This window comes from Malania oleifera, chromosome 2, assembly GCF_029873635.1.
Source record: "Malania oleifera isolate guangnan ecotype guangnan chromosome 2, ASM2987363v1, whole genome shotgun sequence".
Classification (NCBI taxonomy): Eukaryota; Viridiplantae; Streptophyta; class Magnoliopsida; order Santalales; family Ximeniaceae; genus Malania; species Malania oleifera.
The window spans coordinates 130,031,685-130,050,024 of record NC_080418.1 but is presented as its reverse complement, the minus strand read 5'-3'; the positions used below and the strand labels follow the sequence as shown (position 1 = coordinate 130,050,024).

Below are 18,340 nucleotides of genomic sequence, written 5' to 3'. Positions count from 1 at the left end.
GATGACTAGTTCCCCTCTTTATTGTGATAATCGGAGCGTCATCCTAATTGCTCACAATGACGTCTTTCATGAGCATACCAAGCATATTGAAATTGATTGTCACTTCATTCAGCACCACCTTCAACAGGGCACCCTACATCTTAGATTTGTCTCCTCTGAAGATCAACTTGTCAATATTTTCACGAAGTCTCATCCCCCTAGTTGGCTACATGATCTTGTTTCCAAACTCAAGTTGACTTCATCATCTCGACTTTGAGGGGGGATGTTAGAACATATGAATATTCTAATTTTATGCTTATTTGATTCTAATTTGATTTTTTCTATTTATTATCTTTCCATTATTGTTTGGCCTCGTTCGCGTATAAATAGTCTTTCTTTCTTGAGTTTCCACATTGAAATTTTTTTTCATCCTCCCAATTACGTGGAAATTCCTACGATGATGCAGTAGGGTAGGGAGAGAGACAGGGAGATTATTAATGCAGTTTAGATGGGTACAAATTTTATATCCAAAAATTGTTTCATTTAGAATGTTAAAGAAAAAAAAAATTTCCATCTATAGATTCTATTTTAGGCAATGCCACTAGAGGTGTGAGTCAAACTTACTCGCATACTACTTGGACTTGATTCGACTCGATTCTACTAGAGTTCAAGCTAATCGAATATTTTAACGAATCAAGTTTGAGTTTAGTAATAGTAATACTATTCGAGTCGAATTTCAAGTCCAATAGAGTTTTTTAATTTTATTATTCTTTTATTTATTTATTTTATATAATATATATTTCATCTTAAATATACATTCTATACGTTTATATATATATATATATATATATATATATATATATATATTTAATATTAATTTATAATCAAATTGAACTTGAGTTTTATGAACTTATAACTATAAGTCGAGTTCAAGTTTAAAAATTATGAAATCAATTGAATTTGAATCAAATTTTAACTTTCACATTCTCGAGTCGAGTTCAAGTTTGAACATTTTACTATGTTGAATCGACTCAACTTGACTCAAATACACCTAATTGGCACATCGTAGAGGAAAAAGGGCTATTAGGTTCATGTGCAAACTCATTCAAGACTAGCAGCTATTATGCCTTGCGTAGAATGTTTCTGAAACACGTCTCTGAGCATACTTAACTTCAAATCCAATATCTCTGTTCAATTCAATGTCATTCTAATGCTAGTATCACCTAAGTTAAGTTGGGAGCACATATCGGCAGAACGGAATCCATAATTATTCGGCTGGGGTTTCTCAATTAAATTATATCTAGTTATCTTATAATGATTACAACATCCATGACACAAACCCCATAAAAGAATATCAAACACGTATAGCACAGCCATGCACTGACTCTGCTTTCTACCAGTTTCAATTATTCTCGTCAAGTACGGGCAAACATTCAGACAAAATCTCGACTGCATGGTCCAATTCCTGTTCTGAAATTATCAATGGAGGAACAAGCCTGACTATGTTTCCTTCTCCTGCAGTTAATATTAAAAGACCCGATTTTCTACAAGCATCCACAAGAGGTGAAGCAGGAACATCCAGTTCTATCCCAATAATGAGCCCGCGCCCTCGTACTTTTCTCACATGTGAGTTTCCTCCCAGTTTACGTGTCAGCATGTCTTTTAAGTACTGACCCTTTTCGGAGACACTGGCCAAAAAAGCTGGGTTTGAGATTTTGTCAAGAACAGCAATGGCAGCATTGCAGACAAGGGGCCCGCCAGCAAAAGTGCTCCCATGATCTCCAGAATTTATAGCAGCAGCAACTCTTTCAGTCACTAGTACGGCTCCAATGGGTAGGCCTCCAGCAAGAGGCTTGGCAAGTGTCATCATATCCGGCAATATAGCATATGCTTCATGTGCCCATAGACAACCAGTTCGGCCTAAGCCACATTGAACCTAGGAAACAAAAGACATAACATGCCTGTCAAAGTCATGTAGGTGAAGCTGATGAATATTTAAAATTTTCATGGCTGAAAAGTGCTAATGTCAAAACAAAGAACAGATTAAACAAGACTAATAGATGTATTTTCCTAATTTATATTTTGTTGATGACTAATAGAATGTTTTTGGTTTTTGTGCTAGCGTGGGCAAGGGAGGGGGGTTGGGGGTGGGAGGGGGGTTGGGGGTGGGGTGGTGGAACTTCTTCCTCCCCAAACAGTTAAACCATCTTTTTCTTCATTTATGCGATAAAAATCAATAGATTCTTCTTCATTGTCCATCATTAGAAGCACATTTATTAGTGCAATCGAGTCATATGGGGGAAGGAGAGCTACTTCTACTACTGTAGAATCTACCCTTAATCAGCTATAAAATACAAAAAGGGCAATCAGCTAAGTATTTAGAGTTCCAGCACAGGCAATTGATCACAGGACAAACATTTCCACACAGCTCAAAGTTGGGGGAGAATCAAGTTATAAACTTGTCTTCAATTCCTAAATCTACTCGTTGACATTCTATATATTTAAAGAACTATACTTTTTTTGAGCCATAAATGAAGCTGCTGACATTCCTGTAGTAAGTCATGCCAGTTGGGCTCAGCAATTTAATGTGTCCCAAAACATTTGAAGGGCTTTCTCTTTCAAACCATTTCAGCATATGTTTCAGCCTGCTGACAAGGTTTCTTCCAGGCACATTTACATGGCCATTCTCTTCAAATCAGTGATTTAAAAAGCAAAGGCCTGAACTTTCTGAGAAACTTACAATTAAATATAAAATAAATTATATGTATTACAAATAATATATTTTTTATTAAATAAATTATAAAATAAGTTATATAAAATCTAGCGCTAAATATAAAATTTTAACACTAAATTCACATAACCCCAGATGTCTTTGCCCATGCAACTGCCTGTCCAAGGACACAAAAATTAGTAACAAGTTATCCTCCCAGCCAGTAAAAAGGAATTAAACACGCACATTGCTTTAGAATTTAGAATCTGGAAGGTCCTACATATCTCTTGGAACCCAAATTTCAGCCCTCATCTCTATGGACTGACTGACACACTTCTGACACAAATAACTGCTCAGAGCAAAATGAATGCAAAGGGCTCATCAAGATCAGAACTGGAGGCATCATCATGGACTCTTTGAAATAAGACACAGTTGAACAGAGAGAGAGAGAGAGAGACAGAGAGCTTTGCCAGAGGGAGAAGAAGTTTGAGGGAGGTAATTGGAGGAGCTGGCATCCAACCATCAATCTAAGAGTCGAGGGTGGATGAGGACATTCCTCTCTTCCCTTTCTTCTCTGCAATTTACAAATAAATGGGATTCGAGCCTTTTTTTTGGGTAGTATATTTATGATGAGAAAGTATGCAAATAAAGCTCCCATATGCATACACCTTTTTTAGACAAGATGACAGAGGCACCGCCCTTTTCTCTTGAGAGATGCTTTGCTAAAAAAGTGTGCCATGACTTGCACTTTATGTGTTTTGTTTTGGCCCAAAAACCCTAAGCTGTGCGCTGAAAACACCTTTTTAAATGCTATTTAAAAAATAAAAAAACATGAGTATATGACTAGAGTTTGGAAATACTGTATGGCTGCATTTGGCTCCGGTTATATTGTAGCATCCTGGAAATGTGATCTATGAAATGTAAGATACCTACATGTGGAAATTCATGAAATCTCATGCAACAGACATCTTAAATTCCTTGGTAATGCAATATGCCCCCAAAATCTGGGACAAAAATATCCTGACCATTTATTGCTCTTGGACCAAATTGCCCCTTCTTCCTTGTTGTTGTTGTTGTTGTTGTGGTGGAGCTTGTTACTTGTTATTATCATTATTATTCATTTTCTTTATTTTTATTATTATCCAAAGGTATTATTTAAGAACAATACAACAACAATAACAAAACCAGGTCTTAAGTCCCACTAGGTGGGGTCAGCTATATGAACCCTTTTTCGCCAATTTATGCAATCATGAACCATTTCTTTTGGCAATTTCAGGGATATTAAATCCTTACTCACTATCTCCTCCCAAGTTATTTTAAGTCTATCCCTACCCCTTCTAATGCCCCCCATAGTAACTAACTCACTTTTCCTCACTGGTGCACTATGTGGTCTACATTGCAAGTGTCTATACCATCTGGATCGTCCCTCCCTGATCTTATCTTCTATAGGAGCTATACCTAATTTACCGCGAATATGTTCATTCCTTAATTTATCTTTTAATGTTATACCACTCATCCATCTAAGCATTCTCATCTCGACAACTTTTATTTTTTGGATATTATGTTTCTTCGTCGCCCAACATTCCGATCCATATAGCATAGTTAGTCTTATAACTGTCCTATAAAACTTCCCTTTCAAATTGAAGAATAATACAATTATTATTAATATGCATGCACATGCACCTTACAAGAATGCGAGTGCTACTATTGCGATCCTATTCTCAGGCATAAGATATTTAGGCATAAGATAGTGATCCTATTTTCAGGCATAAGATATCTAGGGAAGTGATTCAAGAAGTGCATTTTGGATAATTGAGCCAAATGCCCACATGAGCTAATAGTTCATATATAAGGAAGAAAGTCGTCAGATTGCTTCAATCCATTCACCCATGACCTATAATTACAAGAATACTTTAAAATGAGTTAAAACAGCGCCATCACACATAAAAAATATAGTATCAGTATGAGATACATGTTTGGCATGCTAGCAGCAAGATATATCCTATGGGTATGCCTGATGGACCCATTCCAAGTTCGCTTAAAGTTCCAACAGCACTTTCTCAACTCCTTCCAATTGTTAGATATATCAAACAAGTCAAAGTACCAAAGGCCAATAAGCAATATTACATGGACAAATAGAAGTTGGCATGAGCTGTCTTGTTTCATTTATGGCTGATTGGCCATGATTGGGGCTAGAATAATTGATGTATATTCTTCCTTCTATCTTTGGCACATAGATATTTTATTTTTAGGAGAAGATTGTGCATTTGCTAAAATTAACTTCCCTTCAATCTGTACAAATTGATGGTTGATAATCATTGAATAAAATAAAAAATAAAAAAAAGGTGTGACCTTTCCCGTGGACATAGGCTAGAGTCAACTGAACCACGTAATTATCATGTGCATTTTCTTCTTGTTTTAACATGGTATCAAAGCGGGGATTCTAGGGCTTCCGCCCCTCCTCTTCTTCATCACGACATTTTCTACCATTTTAGCCAACGATGGCTGACATAGTTCCTCACGGCAGCAACACCACCACGACGGTGGTTGATGACCTGACGGCTAGAATGGTTGATGTTCTAACCAAGAACTCGACTCCCAACTATGATCCAATGAATCCGCAGATCGACATCAAGTTAGACGGGGCAAACTATGCCCTTTTGCCCCAAGTTGTGGAGATGTTCATCTCCAGCAAGGACAAACTTGGGTATATCAATGGCGATATTTCGAAACCCTCGACAACTGACCCGGCGTTCCGAAAGTGGCGTACCGAGAACACAATCGTGAAAGGATGGCTCATCAATTCTATGAACCCATCACTGATCAACAACTTCATTCGTTTCTCCACTGCGAAGGATGTGTGGGACGCAATTGCAACAACATATTATGACGGAACTGATACCTCATAGGTATATGATCTGAAATGACGTGTCTCACGAATGCACTAGGCAGGTGACTCCATTGAAACCTACTACAGTAACCTCCAGGGGACTGTGGTGAGAAATTGATTTTCGCAGGCCGAATCCGATGACATGTGCCGAAGATATTTTTTGTGCATTTCACTCTATAATCCGATGACATGTGCCGAAGTCGAGCCCCTCACCTCCAGAGTACCTGCTGAGCCAACTCCTGTGAATATCCAGGAGGTAAGTTCCCCTACTGCTTCTTTACTTACTAATGATTTACATGCTTCTAGTGGCTATACTTTACCTTTTAGGCACAATCGCGGAAAGCCACCCAACCAGTATTCACCTGACTATGACAGGAAGAAATCTGAATACCCAATCACTAATTATGTTTCAGCTCAAAATTTGTCTGAACCCCTCAAGTCCTTTGTGCACTCGATATCGTCACATTATGTCCCAAAAAGCATTCATGAAGCCTTGGTAGATCCAAGGTGGACCCAAACAATAAAGGAAGAAATGGAGGCTCTACAAAAAAATGATACTTGGTCTCTGGTTTGTTTGCCAGAAGGAAAGAAAAGTTTTGGATGCAAATGGATTTTTTCTATTAAATACAAGGCCGATGGATCTATTGAGCGGTACAAGGCGAGACTCGTGGCAAAGGGGTACATTCAAACTTATGGTATAGATCATTTTGAAACCTTCTCACCTGTGGCAAAACTAAACACTTTCTTTTTTTTATTATCTCTAGCTGCTAACTTGGACTGGCCATTACATCAATTTGACGTAAAGAACGCGTTCCTCCATAGTAGTATTGAGGAAGAAGTGTACATGGAGCTTCCCCCAGGATACACGGCTACTTCAAAGAATGAGGTTGTATGCAAACTTCAATGAGTTCTGTATGGGCTAAAACAGTCACCGCGTGCATGGTTTGGAAGGTTTAGCATTGCTATGAGAAAGTATGGATTCCAACTAAGTAACGTTGATCACACATTATTTATAAAGCACCGACTTGGTAAAGTAACCGTCTTGATCATTTACGTTGATGACATGATTATAGCAGGAGATGATACAAAAGAGATTGCTAGACTCCAAGAGCAGCTTGCAACAGAGTTTGAGATGAAAAACCTCGGTGGCCTAAAATATTTTTTAGGCATTGAGGTTGCTAGGTCTAGACAGGGCATTTTCCTTTCCCAAAGAAAGTACATTCTACACCTATTGGCTGAGGTGGGCTTGTTGGGATGCAAACCTACAGACACTCCGATAATTCAAAATCATAAACTTGGCGAATTCCAGGATCAACGGCCAGCTAATAAGGAAAGATATCAGCAGTTAGTAGGGAAGCTCATTTACCTATTCCACGCACGCCCGGACATCGCCCACGCAGTAAGTAAGGTAAGTCAGTTTATGAGCTATCCAAGCATGGATCATGAGGAAGTTGTTACCCAGATCCTTAGATATTTGAAATTCGCACCTAGAAAAGGACTCATGTTTTCCAAGAATGGTCATCTGAATGTTGATGGATATACTAATGTAGACTGGGCAGAAGATGTATCTAATAGAAAATCCACATCGGGCTACTTCACCTTTGTGGGGGGAAATCTGGTTACAAGGAGAAGCAAGAAACAAAAAGTGGTCTCTTTGTTTAGCGCTAAAGCTGAATTTAGAGGAATGGCAAAGGGACTTGATGAACTTTTGTGGCTCAAAAGATTACTAGCATAAATTGGGTTTGATCCAAGATTTGAGATGAACTTGTTCTGTGACAATAAATCCGCGATTGCCATTGTCCATAATCCAGTTCAACATGATCGGACCAAACATGTTGAGGTGGATCGGCGCTTTATCAAGCACAACATCGAGACCAAGATAATTAAGTTTCCGTTCGTGACATCTGGGAATCAACTAGCTGATATTCTCACAAAGGCCGTATCAAGTAAGTTGTTTTACAGCTCACTCGACAAGTTGGGCATCAGAGACACATATGCATCAACTTGAGGGGAGTGTTGGCATGAGCTGTCTCATTTCATTTATGGCTGATTGGCCATGATTGGAGCTAGAATATTTGATGTATATTCTTCCTTCTATCTTTGGCACATAGATATTTTATTTTTAGGAGAAGATTGTGCATTTGCTAAAATTAACTTCCCTTGTATCTGTATAAATTGATAGCTGATAATCATTGAATGAAAAATAAAAAAAGGAGTGACCTTTCCCGTGGACGTAGGCTGGAGTTAGCCGAACCACGTAATTATCGTGTGCATTTTCTTCTTGTTTTAACAATAGATATTTGAAAATCTGAACATGCCCTTGTTTTCTATTATTTGGATGCTTAATGATCCTAACGACTAAACCCATGCCCACCCTAGGTCACCAAGTTTCTTCAAGCAAGTATACATGGGATAGTCTTTAAATGGATTCAAATTAGAGTCCTAAAATAGACATTGAAATTGGATTCTTCAGGCACCAATTATTGCATTATCAGTATACCACTTATCACAAATAAGCACGAACTGACATGCGCATGGAAATGGTTTATACAGTCAACATGCACCCAATAGGTGAGTATAATGAAAGGAGAGAGAATACTCCAAATTCACTAAAACTTACAATTATTAAATGGATTTATATTTAGCAAATTTGGTATTTGAGCAATCCAATCTTGAATAGTTATAGATGAATCCAACAAAAAATGTTCTTTATATTTTCCATCTTACCCATAGGTAGAAAAGACTAAATATTTCAAATTTAAGACATGTTTCAGAGATTCTTGACTTGGTTTGTCAATGGATTAATTCTGACAACTAAAAAAAAGCTACATTGATGTAACACAACCATGTGATAAAACCCACAACACATAATAACATGCACCACTTTCACAGGGTTAGAGGATGTTTCCATGATCACTAGGATTGTATTCCATCCTAAACTACTCTGCTATAGATAACACTCGGATAACATAACAAAACCCACTAGTCTTTTAAGTCTTACCTCAATTAAGCATGTCCTGTTTTAAGAAACATAAAAAATTTCTAATCCAACCAATGTCATTTCATTTGACAATGGATTCTGGCACCTCTAGGGGATAGGAGCAGGGATATCAAATCAAATGTTATTCTTGGTGCATCAGGACATGCATCAACCACAATAGTAAAATCACTTTTCTCGGACAAGCTAACATCTACATGCCTGAGATGTGTTTATTTTGCAAGCTAAGATTTTGCAGGACAGGACTAGAATAAATAGTATTGGAGAGGGTGGACTATGATAATTATCCTCTCACCTTTTTTGGTCTGCCACTTGAAGGTTCAGGACAAAGTGACCAATGCAATTTTTTTTTCCCTTTTGGCTTTTATGCCTCTGGTCTGCTTAGCTTGAGATAGTTGGTGGCAGAAAACCATCCACCTCTAGCCTATGTGCATGGTCTAGCACCTGGCTCCCAACCCAACCTCTCCCCTCCCCTTCCCCAACCGCCCAAAGAACAAAAAAAAAAAAAAAAAGGCTTGTCCTATCCTTTACTTTCATTGCAGCAAACATTGGGTAAGAGTGGCTTAGCCAAGCCTAGCCAGTCAACTCATAAAACAAGCACGCCCTACTTGTCTTAAAAAAAAAAAAAGCAAGTAAATGTCTTTAAAAATAAGAACTGCATACCTCATCGAAGACTAGAAGAGACCCAGCATCATCACAAGCAGTGCGTAAGGATTGCAAAAATTCCTTTGTGGCACTATATACACCACCTTCCCCTTGGATGGGTTCCACAAAAACTGCAGCAATTTTGCCACACTGTATCAGTTCTGTAGCAGCTTTAATATTCCCATACTCCAAAAAGGTAACCCCAGGCATGATAGGTTCAAAAGGTGATCTGTAATGCTCTTTGCTTGTCAAGGCAAGAGCACCCATGGTCCTTCCATGGAAGCTATTTTTAAAAGAAATGAACTCTGTTGGTAGCTGCTTCCCATCAGGCTGTGAAAATCGTTGGAATTTTCTTGCAAATTTAATAGCAGCTTCATTTGCTTCGGTTCCAGAATTTGTGAAAAAGACACGATCAGCAAATGAACAAGCAATAAGGCGTTTAGCAAGCTCCACCTGCAGGACACCAATACTTGCTTTTTTCAACAAACAGATACCCAAGAAAAAAACTGGAAAAGAAAAATATAACATAACAAGTAACAACCAAAAATGTGTACAGCAAATACATAATATGAAAATACATAGACAAGGCTCTGTTAAAGATGAGTTTGTATTGTCATGAAAGATATACATATGTATCATTCTTCACAAGCAATAAGGTATTGTGTGTGTTGTGAACTGAATATAAGTTAGAACTATGTTCTTATACCCAGAAACAATAAATAAAATAAAATAACATAGAACTATGTTGTTTGCAGTTGCAGATAGTATTGTCTTCATAGGGAAATTGGAAATTGGAGGAATAGAATAAAAGTTGGAACTATGGAGAGAAGCTTTAGAGTAGAAGGAAGAAATACAAAATGCAATTATAGTAACCCTAGGAAGGTTCAAGAAGAAAAGTTCAACTAAATGGTCAAGCAATTCCCAACCACAACATTCCGTATAAAAGGGTGATGCATAAAGTTAAAGCAGGTCATTTAGAAATGGAGAAGTGCATCTCTTGTGCTACGTGATTGTCAAAAATCTCCAAGATTATAAAGAAAAATTATGACACCCGTAGAACCAGCCAAGTACATGGATCAAAATGTTGGGCAAATAAGAAACAATGTACACAAAAAGTAAGAATAGCTGAAAAGAGAATGTTCCTAAAAGTAAAGAATGAAAACATCTGTAGTAAGTTACAGGCAGTACTTAGAAGATAAAACAAAAGATGAGTGGTTCAGATGGTTTGAGCATTAGTAGTGTTGACAAACACTGAGAAAGAGTGATTAATCAACCTTAAAAAAAAAAGTTTTGATGCACCCCAACTTTTGGAGGATGTTTCCCCATATCAAGGAGAATGGAGGAAAAGGTTTCATTTAGCTTATCTCATCCATAACCTGACTAAATTTTTGCTGTTTTTTGTATGCTTGTGAGTACATGGGATTCTTGTGAGGTTGATGCCTTAACCTGTAACTTACCTTCACTAAGGACATTTTCATCATCAAACAAAAATACCTCCATGTTCAAGTCAATTTGGTGTAACTCCTGTAGAAGATAAGATAAGGGAGGGACGACTCAGATGGTATGGACACTTGCAACGTAGGTCTTATAGTGCACCTGTGAGGAAGAGTGACTTAATTACTGCGGGGGGCAGTAGAAGGGGTAGGGGTAGACCTAAAATAACTTGGGAGAAGATAGTGAGTAAGGATTTAATATCCTTGAATCTATAAAAAGAAATGGTCCATGATTGCATAAATTGGTGGAAAAAGATTCATATATCCGACCCCACTTAGTGGGACTAAGGCTTGGTTTTGTTGTTGTTTGTTGTTGTTCAATTCAATTTGGTAAGAGAAGGTATCTACATGCTATCCATATGGAAGATTAATGTTAGATTACCACTTTACCTAAATGCTTAAGCTATTAGGTTGTGGGCCAACAATGTATATCGAGCTTTAATACTCCCCGGCAGGTGAATCCCAATAGCACATGGAGAGATAAACACACGATAAATAACACCCGTTGCAGGAAATATAGTAATTTTTTAAACACCACACAATAAATGCGGACAACGACACTAGAACCCAAGACCTCCTGGTAATCAGCTCTAATACAATGTTAGGTTACCACTTTACCTAAAAGTTTAAGCTATTAGGTTGTGAGCCAACAATATATATCAAGCTTTAACAATTGAAATACTAATGTGTCTCATTTCATATATACTTAATTATTTTAGGGTCCCAGGGGTGGGAGCAACAGCATGAGAAAATCACTACAAACTTCTACCCCTCACAATCATTCCCATGGAACTCATCTTCACTAACAGCATTTTATTTAATCAGTAAACCTTGAGCCACACCATATGAGCATTACTTTCTTCTTCTACGAAATATTAAAAATGATGACCCATCATAATAAAATCTATACTCATATGTCAAGATTTTAATTGTATTTGATAGCAATTAATCAGCCACAAACAACACAACACCACCACCATACCGCTGCCTGCATTCAACACACCAATGTTGTGACACTACCCAAAACAATCAGATGACATTTTGACTTAAAAATCAAAAATGGTGACAGGCATTGGAGTTTACTCTCCTGTAAAGCAAATGTATATTAAGAATTTTACCATCTTGATCAGTTAAATAGGCTATGGGTGAGAATAAATATCATAAACCCATATGCAGGAGAATTCTAGAAATTGGCAAAATGCAAGGGTTCAGTTTAGAAAGAAACTGAAATGAATGAAGGCATTTCCAAAAGCTGTTATTTAGATGAATTATCAGATGAACTCATTTTTCATAAAATAGTAGGAGGAATTGGAATTGTGCAGAATTGGACAAAATTCAATACAATGCCCAAGGCCCCAATGCCATGTTGTTAAATGCAGCACAAGTCTCTTGCTAGATAACTTAGAAATTGGATTCTAAACACAAAATAATGGCCTCTAATTTTGATTTTAACCCACAAATGACAGAGAAAAACTACTAGAGAATCCCTCCCCCTTTACCCCTTTTCTCAATCTATCTTCTCCTGCTATACTGTTTTTATTACATGCATCCTAGTTTCAAATACGGGCACAGATCAAGATGGGAACTTTATAGTTTATCTCTGGCTGATGAGGAAAGTCAATGAATTCATTTACCCCTCAGGTACCCAATCTGACCTACCCATTGGAGTCATCTTACCCTACTTTTACTAAGTTTCAACATCCTTAATGCTAAAAACATGAAACTGTAAGCACCCAACCCAGCTTACCCTCCCTTGCATCCTTGTGTAGGTAATTTTTTATCATTTAGATGAGACTTGCTATATTTTTTGGCGGATTCTAATATGTCATTAAGTTTATAGAGGTCCACAATGAGGCAGAGTAGGGGAAATTGCATTTAGTTTCATTAAGACCATAAGTTTTTAATCTCAAGTACTAGAAATAGGAGTTTTAAGTCTTCTTGTTTGAGTAGGCAGCAAAATACCATGATCTAAGGGGTAAATAAATCTCTTACAGGTTTGATTTAAGGGTGTTACACTGCTACTTAAAGGTCCAGTAATGGAAACAGCCTCTCCAAATGTGTAGGTAAGATTGCATACATCTTACCTTCTCAGTCCCTGGACTCTGATATGGTGGCTGGAGCTTTGTGTACCAGTTCTTGCATTGCATTTCATATAGGTCGCTATTCACAATCTTCAGGAAGGACCACAGGCAGAATAGGCCCCAATAAAGTAATATCAACCTGAACATCTAGATGGTCTTTCAGTCAAGATCACATTGTCCATAGCCCTCTCTAATCATATATTATGTGTAAGCAAATCCCAATGTTGGACAAACCAAGATTTTCCACATGTTATAAACTGGCTGCAGATCACCATCACAGTTTCTCCCTCTTTATCCATATATTTTTCTATTGCTTCAAAACCCCACCTTGCCTCCATTGCCTTCTCATACCATTACACTTCTATATCTCTCCTTTATTCACTGCAATCCCCTTTAACTGCACTATACTCCATTCAATCTTTATTAAAACTATTTCACAAGCCCAAGTCAATCATACGTTAATAATTAACTGCAGAATGTATTGCAATCCAAGAAAACCTAAAAAAATGGAAGGAGCATTAAAGAGCTAAACAAATAATGAATATATTCTAACATGCACATTTACAGAAATCATGGCCTATGATATAAAAACTATGATAAAGTCTATTCACTTTTGTGCACAGAAGAATATCCAACATCACAAATTCTAATACTTCGAAGATCAAACTAGAAACCTCAACCAAAAAAAGGAAGAAAGAAAGACATCGACTAAATTGTCATTGTATTTAACAAAATTTCAAACTACATAGGTGGTGAGTCCACCATGCAAAAATACCTCACCTGAGGGATTGAATAATAAACGTTGCTAACATGCGTGAGCACATTTGCCTGCTCTGTGACTGCCCTCAGCCAATCTGGATCGCCATGTCCAAGTGCATTCACTGCAATCCCTGCAGTCATGTCCAAGTACTCTTTCCCTTCACAGTCATACAATTTACAACCCTTGCCACTACTGAGCACCACCGGGGACCTCGCATATGTACCCACCAGAACTCTGCCCTCCGCCTCCATCACTTCCTTGGTCACTCTCCCAGCCTCTAGCTTCCCCAATTCTGATGCCTTCACATCCACATTAACACAATTAACCACCCTGCGACCACCAAATGGACCTGGAAAGGCCCCACCACTCTTTAGTTTGATTGAGTGATGGAGATCGGTTGTTGGACAAAACGACTTGTTGAGGAAAACATGCAGAGAGCAGCTCATGGTTAATGGCTGGAATTGATAAGAAAATATGTGAGGAACTGTTTTGGAAGATTCTTAAATCACAAATTTTCAGTTTGCAAAAAGTATAGTTTACTTTATTGTTCTCCTTCTTTCATATCTCCTCAATATATTCTTCTAGCTATAATTTACTCCATTTGCTCCCATTTCCCGATGTTTCTCATTACCATATCAAAATTCAGGATATGGATAAGAAACTTCAAAACATTAAACAAACAACAATGTTTTGCAATATGAAAAAAAGCATATCACAGTTCCTCCAACAGGTGCCATTGGGAAATAGAACGCATTGTGAAAAGCTATCCAGGAGTTCTATAATCTTTATTATTAGTTGCTAGGTTGTAATAGAGCAAATAACAAAAATATAACGAACATATAAAGGAAAAGTTAATGGTTTGAATTCATGATTGCTTTTGGATACGTTATGACCAAAATTATAGGGGGGTGTTCTCTTACTTTTCTCAAACCATTTTCATAAGCAAAAGGGGAAAAGAAAACCCTTTTTTTTTCCTTTTGGTTAGAAGCAAAACCTTGTATGATAACTACCCTATCTGCTCTATATCATTCCCTTCATCAAATAATTGAATGAATTGGATTAACTCCCAATACAATTGAACAAGGGAAAACAATTATACAGTAAGCTAAAGTACTTCCAAACAAATTTTAATATCCATTAACCATTTTAACAGTTTCAAAACGAAAAGTCTCACAACAAGCAACTTCATTTTAAAAAGCAACTGAAAAATTATATTTGACAGCGGAAGTTCTTATCACACATAAATGTTGAAAATGGAAAATATTTTAGCAATGAAAAATGATATACAAATTAAATACAGCAAAGAGTGCATGGTGAGGCCTATTGAAGCAGAAAGACTGGCTGCAGCCAATTCCCAATATGAAGAGAATGAAAAATCAAACAGCGCCAAAAGACCACATGCTTAATCCAAAATGGAGACCAATAGTTGCCAAACCTTTAACTTTGTTGTGTTCGTATCCAACACAATCAACAAAGTCCTTAGGTTACCTTTTGTTCAAGGAATGGAATAGGCTTGAAATAGCATGGTCATAGTATATGTGTATGTCTATACTCTATATATATATAAAACATAATGGTCATAGTATAGGGATATAATAACTTTATGCCTTTATGGTATCTTTGGGCTTTTAGAGTGGGCTGTTTTTTTAAGGTACTTGTTTTGAGGATGTTCAGTGAGATTGAAAGGCTTTATTGAGCTTATAGTATTCCATTTTTATTTTTCTCCTTCGCATAAGGATTCCTTGTACTTTTTCATTATTCATTCACTTTCTTCTAATATAAATTATTTTTCTATCAAATAATAATAATAATAATAATATCTTACAACAAAACTGTGCTGTAATTATAATCTGTTTGTCATTATAAGAAAATGACTTTGCAACATTTTTTATTAATCCATAACATGAAATAGACAAGGAATGATCTATTCCCAAATTTCACCAAGGGAAATCCTACTCCATGTTGGATGGAATAACACAAACATTTGTATGAGTAACACTTTTGTAGATTATTATATTCATATACAATCTATTCCATTCCCGCCCTATTCCATTTCACAAATCAAATGTATTTAATGTGCAGAGAAATACAAAAATCAGAACTGTTGATTCGCCATCCAAAGCAAACATTTAGAACCCAAAGTAATTTTTAGTTGAAATAGTGTCAAGAAGATCCATCCAGGTATGCCCTGGGAAACACTGTTACCAGCAATAGATATACAAAAATCATGCAAATCAAGACCCATCAATAATAATTTCTCTTAAAATTCATAAAGTAACACAATGCATTCATCACATGTGGATGAGCAAATTTAGGTGTAATTCTATCACCAGCTGCTAGCATTTCTCTATGTGAAGTAGAACTCAGATCCATGAATCACCCAAACAGAACATTCATGCCAGCAAAGTTGGCAGTGAAGCTCACCACAAATGCCTACCCGCCAGACAGATAATATCTAGCACAATCTAGTCTGGATGGAGTTGACACAAGTGCTATCCAACACCATTCACTAACAGATGCACAGAGATCAATTAATTAGAAACGGCAAAAACTAGAGAATCCATTTTGGTATTTGACTGGAGGCATGGGGCCACTAGAAAACAGAGCCTAGATTGATGCACCATCACCACACAGGCAGCGAGATGACACATAATGAGCTATCAGCAGGAAATCAGCTGAATGATTGCCGTAATTGTATTAACATATAATGATATAAATACAAAATTTCATCCCCTGTATCACGACAAATTATACAGAGGACCTCCCCCTCCTCTTATCATTGACACCAGGAAATCAGGATAGCCAATGGCAACTATGTTTGGAATTTTAGTCCCGGCCCATACATTTTGCAACAAAAACACACGAAACTAGCTCTTCTACAGCAGTAACAATAAGCAGGAGCATAGTATAGTGAAATCAAAACTTAGCTGAAAAGATCAAAGATTATCCTTAAAAATATAATCATTGGTACAGTCAGAAATGCATCAGATCATCAAGAACATGAATGTCTGAACTAAGATGGTTTGGGGCGGGGGGGGACCCAAACAAATTAACATTTCAAACAATTCAAGCAGACCCAAATCATATTTCAATCAACCAAACCATATTACAGCACCATTTTTATATCACAAAGCAAAATCAATGAGGAACAACAATGCTACAAGACCCGAGCAACGAAACAACAAAAACAAGAAGTAAAAACACAAGGAGAAGCAAATTCAAACATCATATTCATAGGCGAACCTAAGCTGATCATCCAAAGCGAGCGAGAGAGAGAGAGAGAGAGAGAGAGAGAGAGGAGCATCACCTGGCAGGCTGCAATAACGGGGTCTTGAGTAAGACTTAGGAGGCTTTGGGTGGGCGGACGAAGAGAAATGAGTAGGGTTTAAGCAGGAGAAGAGAGAAGGAAAGATGAGCTTGTTATGCGACCCGCCCAAGTAGCATTCGCACATTCCTCCGCGTATAAGAATCAACGAAAGACGCTGGATGGTCCATCGTCTTTTGCATGGTCAAGACGAGAGAGAGAGAGAGAGAGAGAGAGAGAGGCCGTGGGGGACAGCCGGGGTAGGGGTTTGAATATGATTAATATTTGTTTGGTAATGACAGTGCTTAGGGTTTGAAAACCAAGGTGGTGGGGGTGAGTTTATTGGTTAACGTGGAGTTGTCTGGTTGTAGGAGTAGCTAGGGGAGGGCATGGAATTTTTTCCTGTTTTAACTTTTTTTTAAAAGAATATATTAAATAATACCTCATTCTGATAAGCATTTCTCAGAATAACTCTAACGTAATCTCATTACTCTAAGTAGCGATATTTAACCAAATCTCGCTACTCCAATAACGTGGAGTTGTCTGGTTGTAGGAGTAGCTAGGGGAGGGCATGGAGTTTTTTCCCGTTTTAACTTTTTTTAAAAAAAATATATTAAATAATACCTCATTCTGGGAAGTATTTCCCAGAATGACTCTGATGTAATCTCGCTACTCCAAGTAGCGATATTTAACCAAATCTCGCTACTTGGAGTAGCGAGATTTACTTTTGACTGAAGGGCTCGTGCTAACGCGTGGCAAATCTCGCTATTCTAAGTAGCGAGATTTAATTGGGAGAATTAATGCTCTGCCAGCCGCCTTTCGACGCGTGGTAAATCTCTGCCAACCGCCATTTGACGCGTGGTAAATCTCGCTACTCCAACTAGCGAGATTTTGTTGGGATAATTAATGCTCTGCCAACCGCCTTTTGAATTACCTCCACCCGGCTTTCGACGCGTGGCAAATCTTGCTACTTGGAGTAGCGAGATTTGCTTCAGAATAACCTCACCCGTTCTTCCTCCTTTCTTGCGCGAACAGAGTACCTGTTGCAGAACTGAGCAGGTTACCGTTGAAGGAAGACTCCGGAGCAGGTGACCGTTGCGGGCTTCATCAAATCGAAAGTTATATAAGGAGATGGGGTAAGTTATGTTTTCTATGTTCAGTGTATAGATTTTTAAATTATTTTTATTTCATTCAAAGCTTTGATAATCCGAGAGAGAGTTTGTGATTTGTGTTAAAAGATTCTTGGACAAACATTACTCTTAAGGTTTGTATTTCATTGTTTTGGTATTTAAATTTAATTTTTTGCTGATAATATTTTATTTGTATTTCATTGTTTGTGTATTTAAATTTAATTTTTTGCTGATAATATTTTATTTTTTCCATTCAAACTGTTGTTCAATATTTATTTATTTTTTTTGGATTGTTGTTTCATTGTAAAATGCATTATCTTTCCTGCCCTAGAATTTGTTGAAGTTTCCTC

The 18,340-nt window shown here is 37.4% G+C and overlaps 1 protein-coding gene across 2 annotated transcripts; it reads right to left on the bottom strand.

Moving 5' to 3' along the window:
- Positions 1–1,231: 1,231 nt before the first annotated feature.
- Positions 1,232–17,151, bottom strand: LOC131147812 (acetylornithine aminotransferase, mitochondrial-like). 2 transcript variants are annotated; one of them, XM_058097404.1, is made up of 4 exons: positions 16,864–17,151; positions 13,577–13,905; positions 9,241–9,675; positions 1,232–1,915 (listed from the first exon to the last, which is right to left on the bottom strand). In XM_058097404.1, exons 1-4 carry the CDS (start codon positions 17,006–17,008, stop codon positions 1,382–1,384), a joined length of 1,443 nt encoding a protein of 480 aa, XP_057953387.1. In that variant the 5' UTR covers positions 17,009–17,151; the 3' UTR covers positions 1,232–1,381. The 2 variants fall into 2 exon arrangements, with proteins under 2 accessions (XP_057953387.1, XP_057953388.1); XM_058097405.1 differs by having other exon boundaries at positions 13,577–14,011; positions 16,864–17,004.
- Between the last annotated feature and the right edge of the window lie 1,189 nt (positions 17,152–18,340).